General features: G+C 36.1%; 1 protein-coding gene across 2 annotated transcripts in view; it reads left to right on the top strand.

Moving 5' to 3' along the window:
• The window catches only part of CEP128 (centrosomal protein 128), a 458,914-nt gene extending 436,287 nt beyond the window's left edge, over positions 1-22,627 (top strand). For both annotated transcript variants that reach the window (XM_017505934.2, XM_037730456.1), the window contains exons 24-25: positions 12,954-13,062; positions 20,445-22,627. In XM_017505934.2, coding sequence (XP_017361423.1) covers positions 12,954-13,062; positions 20,445-20,548 — 213 coding nt within the window. In that variant the 3' untranslated portion in view covers positions 20,549-22,627. The remainder of the gene's footprint in view (positions 1-12,953; positions 13,063-20,444) is intronic.
• Positions 22,628-23,181: the final 554 nt, after the last annotated feature.

The following is a 23,181-nucleotide window of genomic DNA, read 5'->3' as shown; positions in this document are numbered from 1 at the left end:
TTGCTAGTTTTTTCTTTTTATAAGATCTGAAAATTGTATGGATCTAAAGTGCTTATTCAGAAGTCAACATGAGTACTTAGATGAGCATGTAAATATTTTAGCCTATTAGAGCCACATTTTATCAAACCCAATTCCCTTAGCAAGCCATATGCTTTTACCCTTCCAAGTAATTTACTCAAATAAATATTAAGAAAAGAAAGGTTATAAAGAAATTTACCTATAGAAGCCATTTTTAATAATCTCTAATTCAAAATTCTAGGTACTAAAAACAAGAAATACCAATTAAACTTACTAGTTTTTAACAAGCATCATAATATATTTATCCAAACAATGATTGTTTTCTTTAAAATAGTCACTTTAAGAGACTAAGCACTGCTTCCTATAGGGCAACCATCACTAAAAACATATTTGCATCCCTGACTTTGTTTCTTATGTCAATGGCATTTTTTTTTTTTTTGAGTATGCTTGTTTCTGGCAAATTTTTATCCACTATGAGTAGATTTGGTTTCTGAAAATAGATTAAAGTCATGTAAAGCCAAGTCTGAAATAAGACCAAAAAAATTGAGTAAAATCTTTTCATTAATCACACATTAGGAATATATAATTTTATATAATAAAATATCAATTAGATATTAGTCCTATTATGAAAACTAGTCAAAGAGATTCAAATGGATTTATCTAGAATAGTATTTTTATAAACTTGTTAACCTGGTAGATGAGTGTTGCTTTTTTTGTTTGTTTGTTTGGTTTTGTTTTTTTTTGAGATGGAATCTCACGCTTTCACCCAGCTGGAGTGCAGTGGCATGGTCTCAGCTCACTGCAACCTCTACCTCCTGGGTTCAAGCAGTCCTGCTTCAGTCTCCCAAGTAGCTGGGATCACAGGCATGCGCCATCACGCCTGGCTAATTTTTGTATTTTTAGTAGGGATGCGGTTTCACCGTGTTGGTCAGGCTGGTGTCCAACACCTGACTTCAGACGATCCACAAGCTTTGACTTCCCAAAGTGCCGGGATTATAGGTGTGAGCCACCTTGCTCAACCTGCTTTGGGTTTTTAATACTGTTGTGCCAATTTGGATTTCCCATGGTAAATTGGCATAGTTAGAAGTACTGGTTGTTCATTGGTTCTGCCTGGATAGATTAGAATCATAAAATGTTAGTGCTGAGAGGATTTAGAGATGATCTGGTGTAGCCCTGTAATTTTTTTACATAAAGAAACTGAGAATGTGAGAGTAGTAATCTCCTGTTCCTCAGCTTCCACCACAGCAAGCTTTAATTTCTCCACTTTGGTCAAGAAATGATCATCATGTGACCATTTGTTGAGCTCTTTAGTGTAGATGGCACTGTGCTAAATTGTGGAGTATTTGGATGGGTAGATGGAAAAATGAGTATATTGAAAGATGGGTAGATGAAGACAATCATAGCCTCACCCTCTTGAAGGTTAAAATCTACAATAGCAGCCACACAGATGGAGATATGGAGGGCGGACTTTAAGTAAAATATCTGCCCAGATTAAACTTTCAAATAGGAATAAAGTTTACTGAGGAAGAGATTAAATTTTCTTGAGCACTGAAAGAGAATTGGGAATTCAGAGTAGGGCAGAAATGGAAGAACATTGCATTATTAGGCTAGAGAAGAATTCAGGAAAATATTTTTCGCCATGGATTCTGAAATATATATGTGTTTGTTCCTTCTCTCCAGGGGAAGGGCTGGACAAATTAAAATTTAAAAAAATTAAATGTATCATTTGTTTCATACACTTTGAACTTATAATATTCCAGAGAGAAAAATATTTGGTGGGTATCATTAAATATTAATCATTAGAGATCAGTTTAGCAAAGACATTTAGTCAGGTTGGAAAAGCTTTTAAAAAACCAATTACAATATGGGTTATGAAAGAGAAGTGGAAGAAGCCCAGGAAAAATATTAGAAAATGCAAGTCCCTTCACCCAATGGAACTTTTGCAGAAAATTCTGGCTAACTAGCTTGTTGAGACTTAGGACAGCAATGAAAATAGGTCCTTGTGCTAAGTATATAAGAATTGGTAAGAAGCAAAAGCTAGGATTATTAGAATTGCAAAGAATGTTCCTTTTTAACAAATATTTCCTTTTTAATACTTAAGCTTTTGGTTCAAAGATAGCTAGGAATTGGAAACATTCATTTATGGTCACCTTATAAAATTTACTTTTATAGAAGTTCCACAAATTAATGATCATTATAGAATTAGAGGAGATGACAGTATTTTTTTTTCATATTCTGTTATGTTGATTGTTCAAAGGCATTTTGAAATATGTTTATTTTAGAGTAGTCTTTTACGGTTAACTTGGCTAGTTTTGTTTCAAGGTAATATGAGAAATTCTGACAATATTTTGAAGACTTATATTAGAACTTAAAGATATAATAGAATTAAACCTCCTCATTTTCCAAAAGTGAAAAAAAAAATAAATGTGAGTGGTTTAATGATGAATAAGTCAATAATTATAAAGAGAAGAAATAACGGTTATAAATGTGTATTCACCTATTAACAGTATCAAAATATATGAAGAACAAACTGATAGAATTGTAAGGAAAATAAACAAATACATAACTATAGCTGGAGATTTCTACATTCCTTTCTCAGTAATTCATAAAATAGTAGGCAGAAAGTCGGTGAAGATACAGAAGAGTTGAGTGAGTGATACTATAAACCAAGCAAGTGTAATTGACATCTATAGAATACTTCCCCAGCAACAGCTAATTACACATAATTTTCATGTACACATTGAACATTTTCCAGGGTAGGCTATATTCTGACTCATAAAACAGATTTCAATAAATTTAAAATGATTGAAATTATACAAAATATGTCATCTATCCACAACAGAATGAAATTAGATATTAATAACAGAAAAATACCTAATGTTTCCAAATATTTATGCATTAAATATGATACTTCAAATAAATCATGAATGTGTCAAGAAATAAATCAAAAGAAAAATTAGAAAATATTTTACCTATATAAAAATTAATACAGAATTTATCGAAATCTGTGAGATCATCTAAAAAGTGTTCAGAGGGAAATTTGTAACACGAAATATGTATATTACAAAAGAAAAAGGTTTCAAATCAAGTCTACGCTTCCACTGTAACAAACCAGAAAACAAAGAGCAAATTAAACCCAAAGTAAATAAAGGCAAGAATATAGCAAATTTAAGAGCAATGAAATTTTAAAAAAAAAAAAAAGAAAGAAAGAAATTACCTAAAAGCACGTTCTTTGAAAAACTCAATAAGAATTAAAAACCACTAGCCCAACTGATATTAGAAAAAAATAGAAGATACAAATGGCCAATATTAAGAATGAAAGAGGAACATTACTACAGCTCCTACTATTAAAAGAATAATTAGGAGGAGGAGGCAGAGAAGGATGGTCAAATAGAACCCTCCAGCAATCGTCCCCCTATTGCTGTCTTAGGAAAACCAAATTGAACAACTAACTATCCAACCAAAAAGGCAGTCCTATAAGAAACAGAATTCAGGTGAGCAATCACAGTACCTGGTTCTAACATTTTATCAAGGAAAAAGGTACTGAAGAGGGTAGGAAAGACTGTCTTGAATTGCCTGCATTTCCCCACTCCTCCCCCATTCTCTGGCAGCAGCCACGTGGTGAGAGAGAGAATCTGTGTGTTTTGAGGAGAGAGAGAACAGTGATTATGGTGTGAAAGTGTGCACGGGAGCTCAGTTCTTCCGTCACAGTGGAAAGCGACACAAGTCAGAATTTAGCCATGTCCATGGAGGTAGCATTTAGACAAGCTGTAGCCAGAGGGGAATCATCCATCCTGATAGTTGGAATCTGAGTTCTAGCAAGATCCATCACCATGGACTAAAGCACTCTGGGATCCTAAATAAACCCGAAAGGCAGCCTAGCCCCCAAGGACAAGTCCCGGTACTGTTCTGGGCCTGGAGCCAGTGGACGTGACCTGGGAAGACAACAGCCAGGGCTGTCAAGGAAATGCTAGCATCATCTCTTCCCCAGCTGGGGCAACATAGCTCGGAGCTCCAGGAGACACTCCTACATTCAGATTTAGCAGGGGAAAGTGGGAGAGTAAAGAGGACTTTGTCTTGCAACTTAAATACCAGCTCAGCTATAGTAGAATAGGGCACCAGGCAGAGTCCTGAAGCCCCCCTTCCAAGACCTAGCTCCCAGATAACATATCTAGACACACCCTGGGTCCGACGGGAACCTGCTTCCTTGAAGGAGGGACCCAGTTATAACAAGATTCATCATCTGCTGACTAAAGAGCCAGTAGTGCTTATATGCCCACAGTCCCAGCGCTTTGGGAGGCTGAGGTGGGCGGATCACCTGAGGTCAGGAGTTTGAGACCTACCTGGCTAATGAAATGTGGTTTCTACTAAAAATACAAAAAATTAGCTGGGCATGTTGGCACACACCTGTAATCCCAGCTATTCGGGAGGCTGAGGCTGGAGAATCACTTGAACCCGGGAGGCAGAGGTTGCAGTGAGCCAAGATCGCACCACTGCACTCCAGCTTGGGCAACAAGAGCAAAAATCCATCTCAAAAGAAAAAAAAGTGGTGCCCAGGCAGTATGGCAGTACTTGCCACGGGCCTTAGGTTAAGACCCAGCCCTATGCTGGCTTCAGGTGTGACCTAGCACATTCTCAGCTGTAGATGAGAAAGACTAGGGAAAGACTTCTGCTTGAGGACAGGAAAGAGAAGAGTAAAGGAGACTTTGTCCTGCAGCTTGGGCAACAGCTCAGGCACAGTGGGGACCGTGATTCCAGAGGCTAAGACCTGGAAAAAATTTCTGGACCCACCTTAGACCAGAGAGGAGCCTGTTGCCCTGAAGGGAGAGACCCAGGCCTGGCAGCATTCACCACAAGCTGAATGAAGACTCCTCAACATTGTCTGGTTGATGGTTGGTTGAGTGAACATCGGTAGTAGCCAGGCAGTACTCATCATGGACCTGGGGCTACGGTAGCCACAGAGAGACTCTTTCTGTGTGAGGAAATGAGAGTGAAAAGAAGGAAGGACTTTGTCTTGTAGCTTGTGTGTCAGCTCAGCCTCAGTAGAACAGAGCACCAGGTATATTCCTAAAGTTTCCAACTCTGGGCCCTGGTTCCTGGATGGCATTTCTGGATCTGGCCTGGGCTGGGACAGAGCTCACCACCCTGAAGGAAAGGCCACAAGCATGGCTGGATTCACCACCTGCTAACTGAAGGAGCTACAGGCCTTGAGTTCACATAAGCAGTAGCCAGGTTGTAGCCACCATGGACCCAGCACAGTCCTAGTGGTGATGGCCACAGGGATGTTTCTGTCACCCCTCCCCCATCTCCAGGCAGCATATCATGGAGAGAGAGAGATTTCATTTGTTTGGCAGAAATTAGGGGAAGAGAAGAAGAGACTCTGCCTGGTAACCCAGGGAATTCTCACGGATCTTATTCAAGACCACCAGGCAGTACCTCTGTGAGTCTGCAAGAGTCATAGTGTTACTGGACGTCAGGTGCCCTCTAATGCAGACATGACTGCAGTGACCAAAGACATAAATCACAACATGCAATTTCCTCTGAATTCTCAGAAAACCTTCTCAGAAAGGACATATCCAAACAAGCTCAGACTACCAAGTCTGCAATAAATACCTAACTCTGCAGGGCTCAGACGTCAACACATATCCACCAGCATCAGAACCATCCATGAAAACATGCCCTCACCAAACAAACTAAATAACACAACAAAGACCAATCCTGGAGTGACAGAAGTTTGTAACCTTTCAGAGAATTCACAATAGCTGTTTAAATAGCACTACAAAATTTAAGGTAACACAAAGAAGGAATTTAGAATCCTATTAGACCAATTTAACAAAAAGATTGAAATAATATTAAAAAATCAAGCAGAAATTCTGGGGCTAAAAAATTTAGTTGACATGCTAAAGAATGCATCAGAGTCACTCAAAGGAAAAATCGCTTAAGCAGAAGAAAGAATTAGTAAGCTTAAAGACAGTCTATTTGAAAATATACAGTCAGAGGAGACAAAAAAAAAGAATAAAAAATAATGAAGCATGCCTATAAGATCCAGAAAATAGCCTCTGTTGATGAAAAGCATCAAACTTTATTCTGAGCCAAATATAAGTGACCTTGGCCAATGACACTGACCTTAGGAGGTTCTGAGAACATGTGCCCAAGGTGGTCAGGATACAGCTAGGTTTTATATATTTTAGGGAGGTATGAAACATCAATCAAATACCTTTAAGAAATGCATTGGTTTGGTTCAGAAAGGCAGGAAAGCTCTAAGCAGGAGCTTCCAGGCTATAATTAAATTTGAACATTTTCTGGTTGACAGTGCTGAGTTTGTCTAAAGACCTGGGATCAATAGAAAGGAAATGTTCAGGTTAAGACAAAAGATTGTGTATACCAAGGTCTTCTTGAAGTCTCATAGTGGCTTCCCTTAGAGACAATAGATGACAAATGTTTCCTATTCAGATGGTTAAAAGGTGCTAGACTTTTACTTAATCTCTTCAGGATTGGGAGGACCTGGAAGAAAAAGATCTAGCTATGTTAATAGAGATTACGTACAGATACAGATTTTCCCCCAGAAAGGACAGCTTTGCAGGACCATTTCAAGATACGGCAGAAAAACAAGTTTTGGGGTAAAATATTTTGATTTGGGGACAAAAATCCTTGTACTGTAATGTTATACCAGAATCAGATTGGAAAGTAAGTCACAATATATAGAATTAAATAAAACCCATCTGATGAGAATTTATGGTTTGTAGGGTACAACTCCCCAGACCCCTTAGAGAGGAATTTGGGCAAGATTTTAAACTCACAGCTTAGTCTTCACCTCAAAAGAACGGATATAAGAGTTATTGCCCTTAAAGAGAAGCTAGAGAGAGAGAGTGACTGGAGTAGAAAGTTTATTCAAAGAAATAATAACAGAGAACTTTCCAAGCCTGCAGAAAGATATCAATATTTAAGTACAACAAGAAGTAAATTTAACCCAAATAAGACTACCTCAAGATATATAACTCTAAAAGGTCAAGTATTAGGAAAAATTTTAAAAGCAACAAGATTAAAGAAGCAAATAAGTCTGCTGTCAACAGACTTTTCAGTGGAAATCTTCCAGTCCAGGAGAGACAGACATGACATATTTAAATTGCTGCAGGAATAAAACTTTTATGCTAGAATAGTATATCCAGGGGAAATATCCTTTAAACATGAAGGGGAAATGAAGACTTTCCCAGATCAACAAAAGCTGAGAGTATTTATCAACACTATACCTGTCCTGTAAGAAATGCTAATGGGAGTCCTTCAATCTGACATAAAAAGATGTTAACAAGTAATACTATATCATTTGAAGGTACAAAATTCACTGGTAATGGTAAGTACACAGAAAAATCTGAATATTATAAGACTGTATTGCAGTGTATAAAGTACTCATATCTTTAGTATAAAGACTAAAAGATGAACCAGTGAAAAATAATAAAAAATGTAACTTTTCAATACATAAATGGTTAAGATAAAAATAAAGACAACAAAATTTTAAAAGTGAGCAGGGTGAAATTAAAAGTGTTTTTATTTTCTCTTTGCTTGCCTGTTAGTTTGCTCGTTTGTTCTTGTAGTGTTATTATGCGTTTAAAATAATGTGTTATGCCATTTGCAAGCCTCATGGTAACCTTAAATCAAAAAACCTGCAACAGATGCACAAAATATAAAAACCAAGAAATTAAATCATATTACCAGAGGAAACTGCTTTCACAAAAATCAAGGCAGAAAGGAAGAAGACCAGAAAACAAACATAAAAGGAATAACAAAATGACAGAAGTAAGTTCTTGCTTATCAATAATAACAGTGAACGTAAAGAGACTAAATTCACCAATCAGAAAACACAGAATGGCTGCATGGGTTGAAAAAAGAAACAAGACCCAATGATCTGTTGCCTACAGGAAACACACTTCACTTATAAAGACATATGTAGACCAAAATGAAAGGGGTGGAAAAAGATACTTTATGCAAACAGAAACCCAAAACAACAGGAGTAGCTATGCTTATATCAGAAAAAAATAAATCTCAAAACAAAAATCTATAAAAAGAGATAAGGTTATCATATAATGATAAAGCAGTGCATCCAGCAAGAGGATATACAATTGTAAATATATATGCAACTAACACTGGAGTACCCAGATACATAAAGCCAATATTATTGGAGCTAAAGAGAGAGAGAGATCCCAATACAATAATAGCTGGAGACTTCAGTATCCCACTTTCAGCATTGGACAGATTGTCAGACAGAAAATCAACAAAGAAGCATAAGACTTAATCTGTAGTATAGACCAAATGAACCTAATAGATATGTGCAGAACATTTCATCCAGTGGTCGCAGAAGACATTCTTCTCCTCAGCACACAGATCATTGTCAAGGATAGACCATATGTTTGGTCACAAAACAGTTCTTCAAAAATTCCAAAAATTTGGAAAACCAAAACCAAGTATCTTCTCTGACTACAAAGGAATAAAACTAGAAATCAATTTGGAAACTATACAAACACACGGAAATTAAACAGTATGCTCTTGAATGACCATTGGGTCAATAAAGAAATAAAGAGGGAAATTTAAAAATTACTTGAAATAAATGAAGATGGAAGCATAACATATCAAAACCTATGGGGTACAGCAAAAACATTTACTAAGAGGAAAGTTTATAGCAATAAGTGTCTACATTAAAAAAGCAGAAGAACTTCAAATAAAAAAACCTAATGATGCATCTTAAAGAACCAGAAAGCAAATACAAAATTCAAATCAAAATGGATTAAAGACATCTATGATCTCAAATAATAAGGTCATATAAGAAAAAAGAAACTATAAGAAACGAGAACATATACAGGCAACCAAAGTTGGAAAGCTGGAATCACAAAGTTAAAAAGATTCTGCACATTAAAGAAAACAATCAGCCACGTGAAAAGACAACCCACAGAATAGGAGAAAATTTTGCAAACTATCCATCTAATAATGGATTAATACCCATGATATATAAGGAGCTTAAACAACTCTGCAGGGAAAAAAATCTAATAATTTGATTTAAAAACAAGCAAAAGATCTGGATAGTCATTTATGAAAGGAGAATATACAAATGGCAAACAGGTGTATGAAAGTGGGCTCAATATCATTGATCATCAGAGAAATGTAAATCACAACTCTGAGATATCATCTCCCCTCAGTTAAAGTGGCTTTTACCCAAAAGACAGCCAATAACAAATGCTCATACACTGTTGGTTGGGATGTAAGTTAGTAAAGCCACTGTGGAGAACAGTATGGAGGAGTTTCAAAAAATTAAAAATGGAACTACCATATCATTCAGCAATCCCACTGCTAAGTATATAGGGACCAGATGGGCAGTCGTTGGATCATAGGGGTGGTTTCCCCCATGCTGTTCTTGTAATAGTGAGGGACTTCTCATGAGATCTGATGGTTTTAAAAGTGGCAGATTCCCCTGCTTGCTCTCTCCTGGTTCCATGTAAAGTAGGTCCTCACTTCCCTTTCTCCTCCCACCATGATTGTTAGTTTTCTGAGGCCTCCCCAGCCATCTGGAATTGTGAGTCAACTAAACCTTTTTTCTTCATAAATTACCCAGTCTCTAGTAGTTCATTATCACAGTGTGATATCAGACTAATACAAGCTTATTGCACACTGTAGGCCTGTATCAAAATACCTCAGGTACCCCATAAATATATACACCTCTTCTGTACCCATAAAAAGTTTTTAAATAAACAAAATGTTTAGAGAATATTATGAATAACTCTACCAATAAATTTTTCAACTAAAATGAAGTTGATATTTTTAAAAGCTTTAAAACGTATCATTCAGTAATTTCAATTGTAGGAATTTATGCTAAATGCATAAATTAAAAATATTTGTTGAATAATGCTAAATGCACAAAAATTCAACAAATTTTAAAATATTTGTTGAACAATTTTTCTCCTGAATTTTTTCTGTATTTTTTTAATTTGCTGGAATGAAATATGTCAGTGCCATATTTTGACTGTCATATGCCAAATAACTGGTTTTATCATTAAAACATTAAATTATTCTTTTTCTCTAAATAGAAAATATATACCAATGGTTTGACGCCAGTTGGCTTTGTTTAATAAATTTAAAACCACGTGTTTTAGGAAGAATGAATAGTGTTTAAGTATCTTTGTGTAAGTCATGCTTCCTCTGGTAGACATATTTTGAGGCCACCATTATACCATCTGTTTCAACAAATACCCAAATCAGTGTCTCTATTCCTGTCCTCTCACTGTCTTTCTCAGTTCTGGTGTCAGTAAGTAAAATGTGTGTTTGTTTTCCCTTATTGGCTTACAATCATCAAAACATCTTTTGGTGGGAAACCATTCATTATGCTTTTCTCTTTCAAAACTATGATTTATATCAAAACCATGATTCATTAGAGATTTCTAGCATTGGTTGAGATCATAACCCTCTTCTCCATTTATACATCTTCCAATTCCAGCCACACATGTAGTATGTCACATCTGAACTTCAGTAGCTAGCTTACCTGCCTCTAGTTGCCCAATGTCAGCTCATTCTAAAGTAGCTGTTGAAATACATTTGGGACACAACGTATATCCTTTCCTTTCCTTTCCAGAGATCCTGCAGTGAATGACTGAATTTCTTAAGAAATTCTCATAGTGAAAATTGAAAATCACTTGGTTAAAAATTTCAGGGTCTTCATCTTAAATCTAGCTAACCTCCTATATTAGTCTGATCTTGTGTTGCTGTAAAGAAATACCTGAGCCTGGATAATTTATTAAGAAATTGGCCCACGGCTCTGCAGGCTGTACAGGCATGGTACCAGCATCTGCTTGGCTTCCGGGGAGACTTCAGGGAACTTTTACTCATGGCACAAGGTGAAGCAGGCACAGGCACTTCACATGGCAAAAGCAGCAGCAAGAGGTGAGGGGAGGTGCCCCACACGTAAACAACCGGATCTCTTCAGTACTGATTATTGCAAGGACAGCACCAAGACATGAGGGATCCACGCCCATGACCCAAACACCTCCCACCAGGCCCCACCCTCAACACTGGGGAGTACACTTCAACATGAGATTTGGGCATGGGCAAATACTCTAACTATATCATCTCCTTTTGGTACATGAAGGCTAATGATCTTGAACCACCTGAGGATTACTTTCATGCCTTTGGCTCAAATGGACCTTTTAGGAATATTTTTAAAATGTTTGCCCTTTCTTTTGCACTTACATACATCGTATGTGACGCAGAAATAAAATATAAAGTTGATAACTTTACGTAGAGAAGGACAGCTAATTCAGTTAGTCATGTTACATGAGGCCTTTCTCTTTGTGGGGACCGTGTTTTGAGAAATCTTTGTGGGCCGCATAACCCACAGTTACAGAATTTTTGCCGACATTTCTTGATTCCTTTGTCTCCCTACACCTCACTGTTACCCTCAGTTATGGTCTTAACTGATATTCCTACTTCAAACCTTGTGCTGCTTCAATTTATTCTCCCAACAGAGGCCCAAGTAATCTTTGAAAAAAATAAATCAAAGTTCATCATCCTTCTTTAAACTCCTGATTGCCTTCTGATTATACTTCAAAAACAAGGAAAAAGTCTCAAATCCTGAGCATGGCTCTGGATCTTATTGTAGTCACTTCCCCCAGGCCCAGTGTAGTACCTAAGCTATAGGGCCTTCCTTCAGTTCTTCAGACACACCAAACACTTCCTCACCTCTGCATTCACTTGAGTCTGGAACGTCATTCCCTGACTGCCCTCCCGGATCCTTCTCACCTTCCACTTTGTCATGCCCCACCAATAAATTTTCACCTGGCTAATTTCATGGATTCCTATTCAACATTCAATTACTGCCTTAAATATCACCTCCCAGGAGGGTCTTATCTGAATCCTAAATCTAAACTTGCTTCTTCCTGTTATTACCTGATTTTTTAAGCACTTATTATAGTTTTTAATTATATCATTTATTTGTTTAATGACTTTCTCTTCTGCAAGACCAAAGGCTTCCTGACTGTAGACACCAGTGTCTTGCTTGCTCTCAGTCTAGCACATAGTAGGTGCCCAATAAATTATTATGAATGAATGAATGAGTGAAAGAAGGAAAAAGAAAGCCATAAATATAGTATATAAGTAGGAAACATTCATGGGAAGAAAGTGAAGTTTTACTGTTTATCAAAGGAAAGTATATTAAGCACCTATTTTAAATCTGTTAGTAAAATCATTTTAAGATATAGCTGAGATATGTGGATAAGGACACATTCATATAATATATAAGGAGAAGGACCTTTTCTGGGTTCATTTTCATTTATTAAATATTTGTTAAATGAGTGAGAGGGTGAATATAATCTAGAAAGCAACCTAGCTAACTGTATTTTAAAACATCAAATTACATTCATTGACTCAGTATTTTTTCATAAGAATTTGTCATAAGGAATTGTCCTAAATATGGAAAAGGTTATATGTTTAAAAATATTTCTCACAGTGTTATGTATAGGAGTAAAACATTGGAAATCACCTAAATGCTAATAAAAAATAGTTGAGTAAAGCATAATATATATCCAACAAATAGTATGAGGGTAACTCATAAACTAAAGGTTAGAATAAATAATGACTTTAAAAATGTTTATAGCATAAGTTTAAGATAAACACAAAGTTTTATAACTATGGTTATAAATTCTATACATGGGGGAAAAAAGACTAGAAAGAAATCTGTCATGCTGCTATAGCAATGGGATATAGCTATAGCAGATTTTTTTTTTCCAAATTTTCCTTAACGTGCACATTATTTTTACAGTGATTATAATTATATTAAATTGTGCATGTACAACATAGCTTGTATATTAAGATTCAATTTCAGCTTTAGTACATTTAAATGAGTCTTGGTCCTTATATTGTGTAATCATTGACATGCTGTGCCATTTTTTTTTTCTTAGGATGACAGAACCTTTCCGGAAGGTTCCCACGCTCATGGGTTAGATCACTCATCCTCTTGGCAGGATCACAGTCACTTCCTGTCTAGTCCAAGATTTTCATACTTGAACTGTAAGTAATGAAGTCCTGTACCCGTTTTTAAATTGGATTTCAGAAAATGCAACACATGGAAAAATTAGTTTAAGGCCAGCACATGATAGTAATATTCTTAAGTCTGAGAAAATCCTCATGAATCGTACAAATAATATTCAAGGATACTCCTAATAGTACACAGTTTACTAAAAATATGTAGAATCCCTTCTTTTTAGACTTAATACTTCTCAGAATAACTTCATCACCCAAAGTAAAAATCCTAATTAGGCAAATTTTTTATTCAGAGATTGCTGGTAACTATAGAGGAGTGAGCAAAGCAAGCTGTTTTATAATAAAATTCAAATTATCAAAAAAATTGAAGGGTTTTGCATCTAAATGTTGAGAAATATGTAATCTTGTACAAAGAATATCAGTACTATTACTGCTGGATTTCACTCTGTGACTACTCTATAAATCTTGATAAATGTCAGTGTCAACAACGTGTGAGTTCATTAGCACAGGATACCATCTCCCACCATCTATCTACCCCCCAAACCCCCGCCTCCCTTCCCTGCTATACATGGTCTTCAGGTTTCGGCTTATATGTAATTTCCTTAAAGAAGCTTCACAGTTTTAAGTGCAGTCTCTGTTATGAGCACCCACAGTGTGCTACAATTTTTCTTTATATCCTGAGGATAGGAGCCATGCCTGTTTTGTTCACCACTGTTTCCTTGGCACTCTATAATAGTAGTTGGCAAATAGTAAATACTCAACTAATATTCAATTAATATTAAATTCATTTGTATATAAGCTGTTTTTGTTAAGTCCACATTTATCTCAACTATTAGGATCCAAATGTTATTTAATAGATTCTTGTTTAGGTAATAATTTAGCTCTTCAGTTTATCATGGGCCTCTAAGGTTATACATTAAATTTGATAATTCTGTCATTTAAAATAGCTATATTGCTCTAAAATAAAATACCAAAATAAGCCACAAGGAAGTAGGTCAAATCCAAAGGTGATAATTCTCATTTTTGCTGGTTTATATTCATGAATTCATTGAATAAATATTTATCAGGTTTCTGATAAGTGGTTTGGTTTTCATTATTTCATGATTATTTTATTCCAAATGCTGAACATTTTTTCTTCCTGTCCTAATCATTTTCCCAAGTGATTTTGTATCTACATAAACCCTATGCTATTTTAATCTAAGAAGCACCCTTCAATATGGACCTCAAGTTGGTTATAGCACCTCAGAATTTGATATACACATAGGCCAAATATTTTTTTCTTTCATATTTAGCAATGGAAAACTTTCTCCAAGTCCTTTTAATATGAATGAGCATGGAGGAGGAAGGAGGGACTTAGCACCATGAAATATCAGAGTGTCCCAATTAGTAAGACATTCAAGAGCCTGGAGATGAACAGCACCATGATGTGAGCACAGAGGTCTTTGTACTGCTGCTGTTATGTTTGCATCATAACCTTCATAAACCTTGCTAGAAAGGTGTCTAGAGGGAATTGTTTAGAAGACATTAAATGGAAAACATCAAGATTTTTGGAATTTTGTTTATTACTATGATAGGCAGTGAAGAAACCTATATTTAGGTTTCTCTGCTAGCATTTCGTGACCAACTGTGGTCATTTCTCTAATTAAGATATATTGCTCACAAGCAACCATTGGTTTCTATAGCAATACACTCACTGAAAAGGAAATAAAGTTAAATAGGAAAAAATATCAATGAAAGCATAATTTGAAAAAGAAAACAATATTATAGTTTATATTCTAAAATCTAACTGAAAAATTTAGCCTAAAAAGTAAAACTCTATTGGTTTATTAATAAAGTAATTAATTAATTGATTAATCCATAGCCTTATGTTTTACTATTCTTCTCTTGTACAAGTTTGTTTTATGATTTTTTTCCTAGACCTATCCCCATATTTTCAAAAATACTTTTAAAAATTTAATCATAGCTACTTTATCATTAATTACTTTTAAGTAATTGAATTAGGATTATTTCTGGAAAACATATTTATTCTTATTTGCTTTTCTGATAAGCCTTATGTTTTCTGTTTTAAATAATGGGGCACATTCGCAGTGAGAAAAATTAGGAGTATCCTGAATACTTTATTTTTTGTAGCAAAAATTCAGCAATAAATTGTCCTGTAATTTTTCTTTAATCTCCCTTTAAACTTGAAAAATTAAAAAGAAGTGATGCCAGGACCACAAAGAGAAAAACATAACTTATAGCAAATGAGTAATACAGGGAACAGAGTATGTTTTCAAAACTATAATTAATACCCTTCCAGAGATAAAAGAAAATATGATATCCACTAAATTTAACAAGAGCAGGATTCTGTGAAAAAGGAACACAGACTAAGTGATATCAGAATTTTAAAATATGATGGCCATAAAGAAGAAAGAAAACCAGAAAGGTGGAAAACAATGTGAAATAGGAGAAGAAAGGAGAAGAAAAAGAAAAAGAATGGGACAATAGAGAGAAAAGATAAAATGTTTAGAAAGTCAATTCGGGGGGACCATACATGATTAATGTGAGTCTTCAGAGAACAGAGGATACAGAACAAGAGGCCAGGAGTAGCCAGGCCCACCCAACAAACACCCACTGCACAGCTGTCATCCTGAGATTTTCCTTCACTCTTTTCCTATATTGATGCCCATGTGCCCAGATCCTATACCTTCCTCTTTCTTGTTTCACTCCTTTCTTTTTTGTCAGGATAAGCAAGCCCCAAAATTGAGGCTTGGTCCAGGAGGATTCTTGGCTTCACCCAGGGAAGATTCAAGGGCAAGCTGGTGGTGGTAGCTGTAGTTTTTATTGAAGCAGCAGTATACAGCAGCAGCAGGGGTCCTGCTCCTTGCAGAACAGGGCTACCCCCTAGGCAGTGTGCTCAGAGCATCAGCTCAGAGGCAGTTCTGCACTCATAGTTATACCTACTTTTAATTATATGCAAATTAAAGGGCAACTTATGCAGAAATTTCTAGGATGAGTGTAGTAACTTCCAGGTTGTTGGGTTGTCACCAGGAAAATGAGCAGTAACTTCCTGGTGTTGCCATGGCAATGATAAATTGACATGGCACACTTGTGGGTGTGTTTTACAGGGAGGTGCTTCTGCTAGAGACCTGTTTTAGCTAGTCTTCAATTTGGGCAGGTGTCCAAGCCCTGCCTTTGGAGTCTAGTCCCATCTCCTACCTCAAGAGCACATCAAAGAAAAGGAGGTAACTATTTTTAGTCTTTGTATTTCTAAAAATAGATTTCTTCCCTTCACACTTGACTGAGACTTTAGCTGGCTATAAAATTCTAGGTTGAAAATGATTTTCTTTCTGAAGTCATTGAGCAATTATCCTCCAAAGTCCAATGTTGTTGAAAAATCATTTATTCCTTGATAGAAACTGTCACTCCTTTGAAGTCATCTTTTGCACCCCCTATTGCCCCTATGTCATCCTTTCTACAAATCGTTCCAGAAACTTCTAGGATCTTCTTTTTCAACCCCAGTGAGTTTCTGATGATGTGCCTCAGTGTAGGTCTTATTTTACTTATTCTTCTAACTACTTTTAATCTGGACATACATGTTCTTCAGTTCTGCCATACTGAAGGAAGAAAGGAAAGATTCTATCCAGAAAACTGGCAAGAAACAAACAAAAAACTGATAGATTATCTGATACAATTAAACACTTAAAAAAAAAAAAAGACTACTAGTGGACATATGGCAGATGTAACTGAGCACTTAGAAGCGAGATGGTCACAGAGAAAGACCAAATAAAAATAAATAAAATTAAAACAAGAGTCAATTAATAAACCCAGGAGAAACAAAATGAATAAGAAGAGAAATACTGTCATAGTATACTTACTAGGTTTTCACGAGCCATGTTTGGCCATAATAATGTAAACAGTCACATAACTAAAAGCTCACATGTAATTATATTGGGAATATGGGGTGAGAGAAGGGGTTGGGTGTGGATAATATCTAAATATATAAATCAGAAAATAGCAATATAGGCTTTTCCATGTTTTATGAAAATGAAATAAATAAAGAAAATAAAACTGGAAAAGGTGATTATAGCTGACTCTGGGGAGTAGGATTGTGGAATTGAGAGAAGTAGGACAAGAAACTCCTGTTTTCCTATGTAACCCTGTGGTATTATTTGATATGTGTATATACACTTTGGCTAAAAATGATTCTTACAAAGACAAGTGTTACTAAGAAAATCCCTAGCTTTTATATCTGACTAGTAAATATCTAATTTTCTTGTTAAGTTCCAGGTGGAACATGATAACTTGGGTTTGTAGTTTGGCGCAGTTTAGATCTGTTTAGAGACTTTGGGAGTGGATAATCATAGGTCCTTAGGCAGACACAAGTTTCTGGGTCCACACAACAGTCAGCTCCTTACTCTAGTCGGATTTTGTACTGAGGGAGGCCCTTTCGTTTAAGCTGTAGATGCTAAGGCATTCATTCTGCTGACTTAGATGCCCTGTCAAACTGTGACCAAACTAAAGCATAGAATCACTGACCATGGAAAAAACAAAGGAAATGGGAAAATACTGCATAATTTGTGGTCTCTGAAGTGATCCAGCATTAATGAAAGTTTGTTTTAAGAAGTAATTTATGTCAGCTTTGTGTAGTTCAGGTCAATTCAAGAAAAGGTAGATTCCTTCTGCCAGGAAGAAGGGAAGAAATGTATAAATTGTAAGTTTATACTACCATTGGAAATAGGAACACAGAAATCCATTATTTAAAGTCATGATCACTACCAAATTTTTCCTGGCTGGCTAGAAGTTATGGCCGTGAGTCAGGATACTCTTTTAGAAGACTTGGATTCCATTACCTTCAGCCTGTAGACAGTGGGGGCTTAGTAAGGGAGACTCATAATGTCAGCTTTTGAAACTGTCATTTTTGTTTTTTAAAAGTGGCAACTGACCACCAGTCTCCATGTATAGCTCCTTTTAGACTAAAGGAACACAACGCTAGGACAGAGCCATCACTCCCAGGACTGGGACCAGCCCAGACTTCAGTGAAGTTCATTGTAATCTGATGGCTTCTAGAAATCTCTAGTTTTTTAAGACTAAAATGCTTAATCTTTGTAGAAATTGGTGTCTCCAAACCAAATTTTAAAAATAAATGCAGATTGTAAATTTCCTGTAAATCTAAAACTGTTCTAAAAAATAATGTTTATTAAAATAAATAAACCCAAAAAAGAAAGAACTGTGATTCTTCATGGGGAAAATGTGTTATCTACGGATTATTATAGGAGTTGGAAGTAAATCTTACATATTTTTTTAACTTGATATTCTTAGAAAAGCAAATTAATCAAAGTTGCTTAAAAATACTATTTCACTTTCTTACCTCAGTTTACAGTGCTATAAAAAGAAAAGTTAGTATTCTCAATTTGTGTTTTGAGGTGTCTCTACTGGTAGTTTAAGTCCCTGGGGTGAAAAATAATTTATTCACAGCAAGAACAGCATATTATTTTCACTGCTGTGTTATACTTCAAGGCTCACCTGGCTAACTGTGAAAAGATATTTCATAGGTAGTCTATCCTCAGACTTTTAGAATAAAATGCCAAAAACTAATGGCAATGAAACATCAGGACACTGATAAGGGCAATAAAATTATTTCTTGACCATTAAAGGATTTAATTCTATGAAAGTACAGTCTTTCTATCTCTCTCATTTTATAGGTTTATTTTATGTGACTATCATTCAGATATTTTTTACTGATCAGTCAAATGCCAGATATTTTTAAATAATTGAATTCTGATTATTGCAAGTTGATAAGGTACTCTCAAGAGGCACTCCAGAAATCAATAGAAAACCCCCAATTGGCTGTCATTTTTAAATCCCTCAACTATATTCACTTGTTCAACCAGTATTTACTAGGAGGCTGTGTACCATGTCCAGTGTTCAGTTCTGGAGGAAACAGTAGTGAACAGGACAGGCAAGGTCACCTCATCTCATGGAGAAACAGGTAGCGAGCAGGTAAACAAATAATTTAAAATGGTGATTGGTGCTGTCAAGGTAAAATGATAGAAGGTACCTGAAACAGGAGCACTCCTTTTTTTTTTTTTTTTTTTGGAGATGGAGTCTCACTCTGTCACCCAGCCTGGAGTGCAATGGCACAGTCTTGGCTCACTGCAACCTCCGCCTCCCAGGTTCAAGCAATTCTCCTGCCTCAGCCTCCTGAGTAGCTGGGATTACAGGTGCATGCCACCGCGCCCAGCTAATTTTTGTATTTTTAGTAGAGATGAGGTTTCAACATCTTGGCCAGGCTGGTCTCGAACTCCTGACCTTGTGATCCATCCACCTCAGCCTCCCAAAGTGCTGGGATTACAGGCATGAGCCACCGTGCCCGGCAGGAGCACTCCTTTAGGTTGATGATCAGGATCTGCCTTCCTGAGGAGGTGATAGCTAAAATCTGAATGGCAAGAAGCAACAGCTAAGTTGAAATTGGATGGGAAGAGTCTTCGTGATAGTCGGGGCAAAAAATACAAAAGCTCCAGAGAAGAAAGGGACATGGTCTCCTAGAGATATGGGCCACTGAGTGAGTGAGAGGGTGCAGCCACAGTCAGATGTGTAGATTTTATTCTGAGTTCACTGGGTGACCATTAAGGGCAAGATGAGGGAGTCATGCAGGAGAGTAACAATTTGATTTACTTTTCAGAAAGGTAACTCTGGTTGTGGTGTGAAGAAAGGATTGTAAGGGAGGAAGACAAAAACAGAAAGGGGAAAAATGGTGACTTGGGCTGAGATGATAATATTGGGGATGGTGTGAATCAGGACCCAGATGAAATTGGGAGGGAATATCGTCAGAGTTCAGTCTGAAATTGAATGGGTGGCTCAGACAGGACAAAGGAAGAGAGCAACCAAGGTTTGAGAAACTGGGCAGACGGGTATATCATTTTTCAAGTTGGAGAAGAGTAAGGAATGAGCAGGCATCAGAGTGGAGATCAGAAGATTTCACAGACAGTTGGATATAGGCATCTATAGCTCAGACGAGGGGTAGGAGGTAGGAAAAGAATGGTAAACTCCAACTCCCGGTCTACTCTCAGTAGACTAGAAGTTGTAACAAAGAGGATTCCATAAAAAGAAGCCTTTAAGATTTCTGCCTCAAAATTCTGTGCGAGTGTGCTGTGAGTGTGTGTGTGTGTACGCACGTGTGTGATTTATAGCATTGTATCTTAATGAAGCATACAGATTTTACTCTCAGGTATTCTTCAAATAAAAGAGAAATTTAAATCTTGTGTTTTTGAAAATGCCATAAATAGAGTATATTTATTCTTAGGTTGAAGGTCTGTTAGTCCATGTAAAGTTTAATTATAGAAAATTAGATCAAATACCATGATACATTAACTACATTCAAATACATTCACCTAGGTTTATTTTTCTCTTTCTTCTTACCTTGCCAGCATTTACCAAAAGAACTGTTGCTCCAGATTCAGCTTCAATCAAGGAAGATGCCACAATGAATGAAACAAGTTCACAACCCAAAAAAGAGGAATATGAGAACTAAAAAAGCAAATGTAATTTGTTATTTTACAAGAGTGTTTTACAGATAATAACGTCTCTATTCTTATAAATTTGGCCCAGATTATCTAACAGACATACCTGCCACTTTGGCTCTCTAGTATTGCCAAACATTGACAAAAGTGACAATACTGTTGGTCCTTGTGAATAAGTTAAACCAATCCAAATAATATCAGCTCATGAGTGATGCACAGCTAATTTATTTGCAACTTATACTAGCACAGAAAGAATGATATTGTTTTCACTTTGTATTTTCCCTTTGCAAGTGTGGTCAGTCACATTTGCCCAACCAAAATTTGGATTTCTAATTGAGGCCTTTCAAAAATTACTGGCTAAAAAGAAGGAAAATGAGTTTCCCTTGAGGCAAAAGTTGCCAGCACTTTATATTCAGGGAGCATTTATATGCAGTTGATTTTTTGAAAAAATGCTTTCTCCCTAATAAATTATCATGTGTTATAACATGTCATGGAGATGTGCGTACATAACATTAGACAGCCCACTTTATAAATGCTCAGGATTTTTATATCCGTCATCTCAGCAGTCTGCGACTACATACAGTAACTGAAAATTATTTCCAATCATCCATTTTTAATAGCAATAAAGAATTCATAAATGATATTTGAACTGTAGAGCACTGTAAAAAATTCATAGCACAATTTATTTATTTGTCTTTTTGTGGCCAAATATCCTACTGTGATCACTTCAGTCATACCCTGAACCAGCTTTGGTTTACTGTTACTAAAATCATAGCACCAAACTCCTTTGTCCATGAGATTTATATATAATCTTGTATAATTTGGTACTGTCTGCTTCTACCATCCCAACTTTTTTCATCAAAGTGTTTACATACTGATCTCCTAGTAGAGAAAGATTTGTATTAAATGCTAAGTAATAGTAAACTTTCAGGAACTGAATCCTGCTGACTCATGGATTCTGCACAGACAAGGACAGTAAACCAGTACCTTTGTAATATGCATTCCATTTTGTGTTTGTTAAAGTACACTTGTTCGTTAGAGTTCTCACATTTCATAAAGATGCTTCTGCTCAAGATATGTTTTCCTAACTTACCATATTTGATGGTACTAAAGAAGAAAAAAAATGGCAGTCTTTTCCACAAACTCAAATGCAGCTCTTCCTGTAGGACATGGAGATATCTCCTATCCAAAAATTGCATAACACGAGCTATGTAACCTCTGAGAGATGCATTTTTATCATTTATGCATTTCAAAAATCTTGTATTGAGTTCCTACTATATGCCAGTCATTGTGCCAAGAGGAAAATAATGAAATTCTAAAACAGTTGTTCATGTCGCAAAATTTGTTTAGCATTAGGAATTATATGAAAATCGGAGTGATTTTATTAGTCTAGCTGGAGAAATTTGGGATTAGACAACATTAAACAGATTTGGTTTTATTTTATCTAACTTTAGGAATTCTTAGAGCAATGCAATATACTAAGGAGCATTATGAGGTCTTATTGGGAGTATCCTGTGTGGTGTGACTCACAGTCCTGGTGATCCATATAATCCGTATTACTCTGAGGTAATATTTAGGGTATTGAGAATTTATTACCTTTGATGGTTTGACCAACATCAAACTATTTTATCTCCCTGGACCTAAATAAGCACCAGGGAAGAAAATACAAGGGAAAAACAACAGATTTCATTTAAATCCTGAGGACAAATATGAGTTAAAAAACTTTTATGTATTAGTAGGGCCTTCATGCAGTCTGTTCCCTTCTATAAGAACTGATCTAAACCATTGCACCTGTGGTCATTAAAAAAAAAATTGCACCAAACCAATTAGACCTGAAAATGTAAATTAACTCAAATTATTTACATGGGAAATCCTTGAAAACATATTGGCCGGTGATTTTATAACAGAATGGAGAGGAATCTTATGAAGGAACTTTCGAAATCTAAAAAAAGCCATTATATCATGTTATTGAAGGCCCTGTGCTACTGTTGGATGAATGAAGGTGTCTGACTTCTATAGAACACACAAGAACACACAAGAACTTCAAAGGCAAAGTCAACTTTTTGTGAACAACAATTTTGTCAAAATTCTTTGGCCTTCTGTTTATGTAGAAATAATTCCAGGGACCTGTCTCCTCTGAGGATTTTTCCTATCTCTTGCAATTACCATTCCCTTGAGTTGGAAATCAAAAAGAATGCTAAGGAAACATTAGTCACTGATTTGTGCATTTTAAAGCCAACAACTTCTTTCCTTTATGCACCCCTTTGGTAGGATAGCCTCAATTACATGTGATATTAGCCCTGTTTGAATAGTTGCTGGTCCACCATATTGCTTGTAGTACTGGGACATTGGGAAGGATAAACCTTATTCTGCAGTACGCTTGATCCAAGACTTAATTTGAAGGCTGACCTTTTTGGTTTAATAATTTTGATTCTTCTGGCCATCTTTCTCCCTAAACACACTGAACTTCCATTGAAGTTGCTGAAGGCTACAGGGAGAGAAACACAGCTGGGAGAATTCTGGCTTGATGTTTTTCCCATTGGCTAAGGTCATATTATTTCTTTGACTAGTGTCTGACTGAAAGGTTGAAAACCAATTGGTTATATAACGTTTTATGCACCCAGTTTCCCAGAACCACTAACTT

The sequence above is a fragment of the Cebus imitator genome, unplaced genomic scaffold (assembly GCF_001604975.1).
Source record: "Cebus imitator isolate Cc_AM_T3 unplaced genomic scaffold, Cebus_imitator-1.0 Scaffold345, whole genome shotgun sequence".
In the NCBI taxonomy this organism is placed as follows: domain Eukaryota; kingdom Metazoa; phylum Chordata; class Mammalia; order Primates; family Cebidae; genus Cebus; species Cebus imitator.
This window is presented reverse-complemented; position numbering and strand designations above follow the sequence as displayed.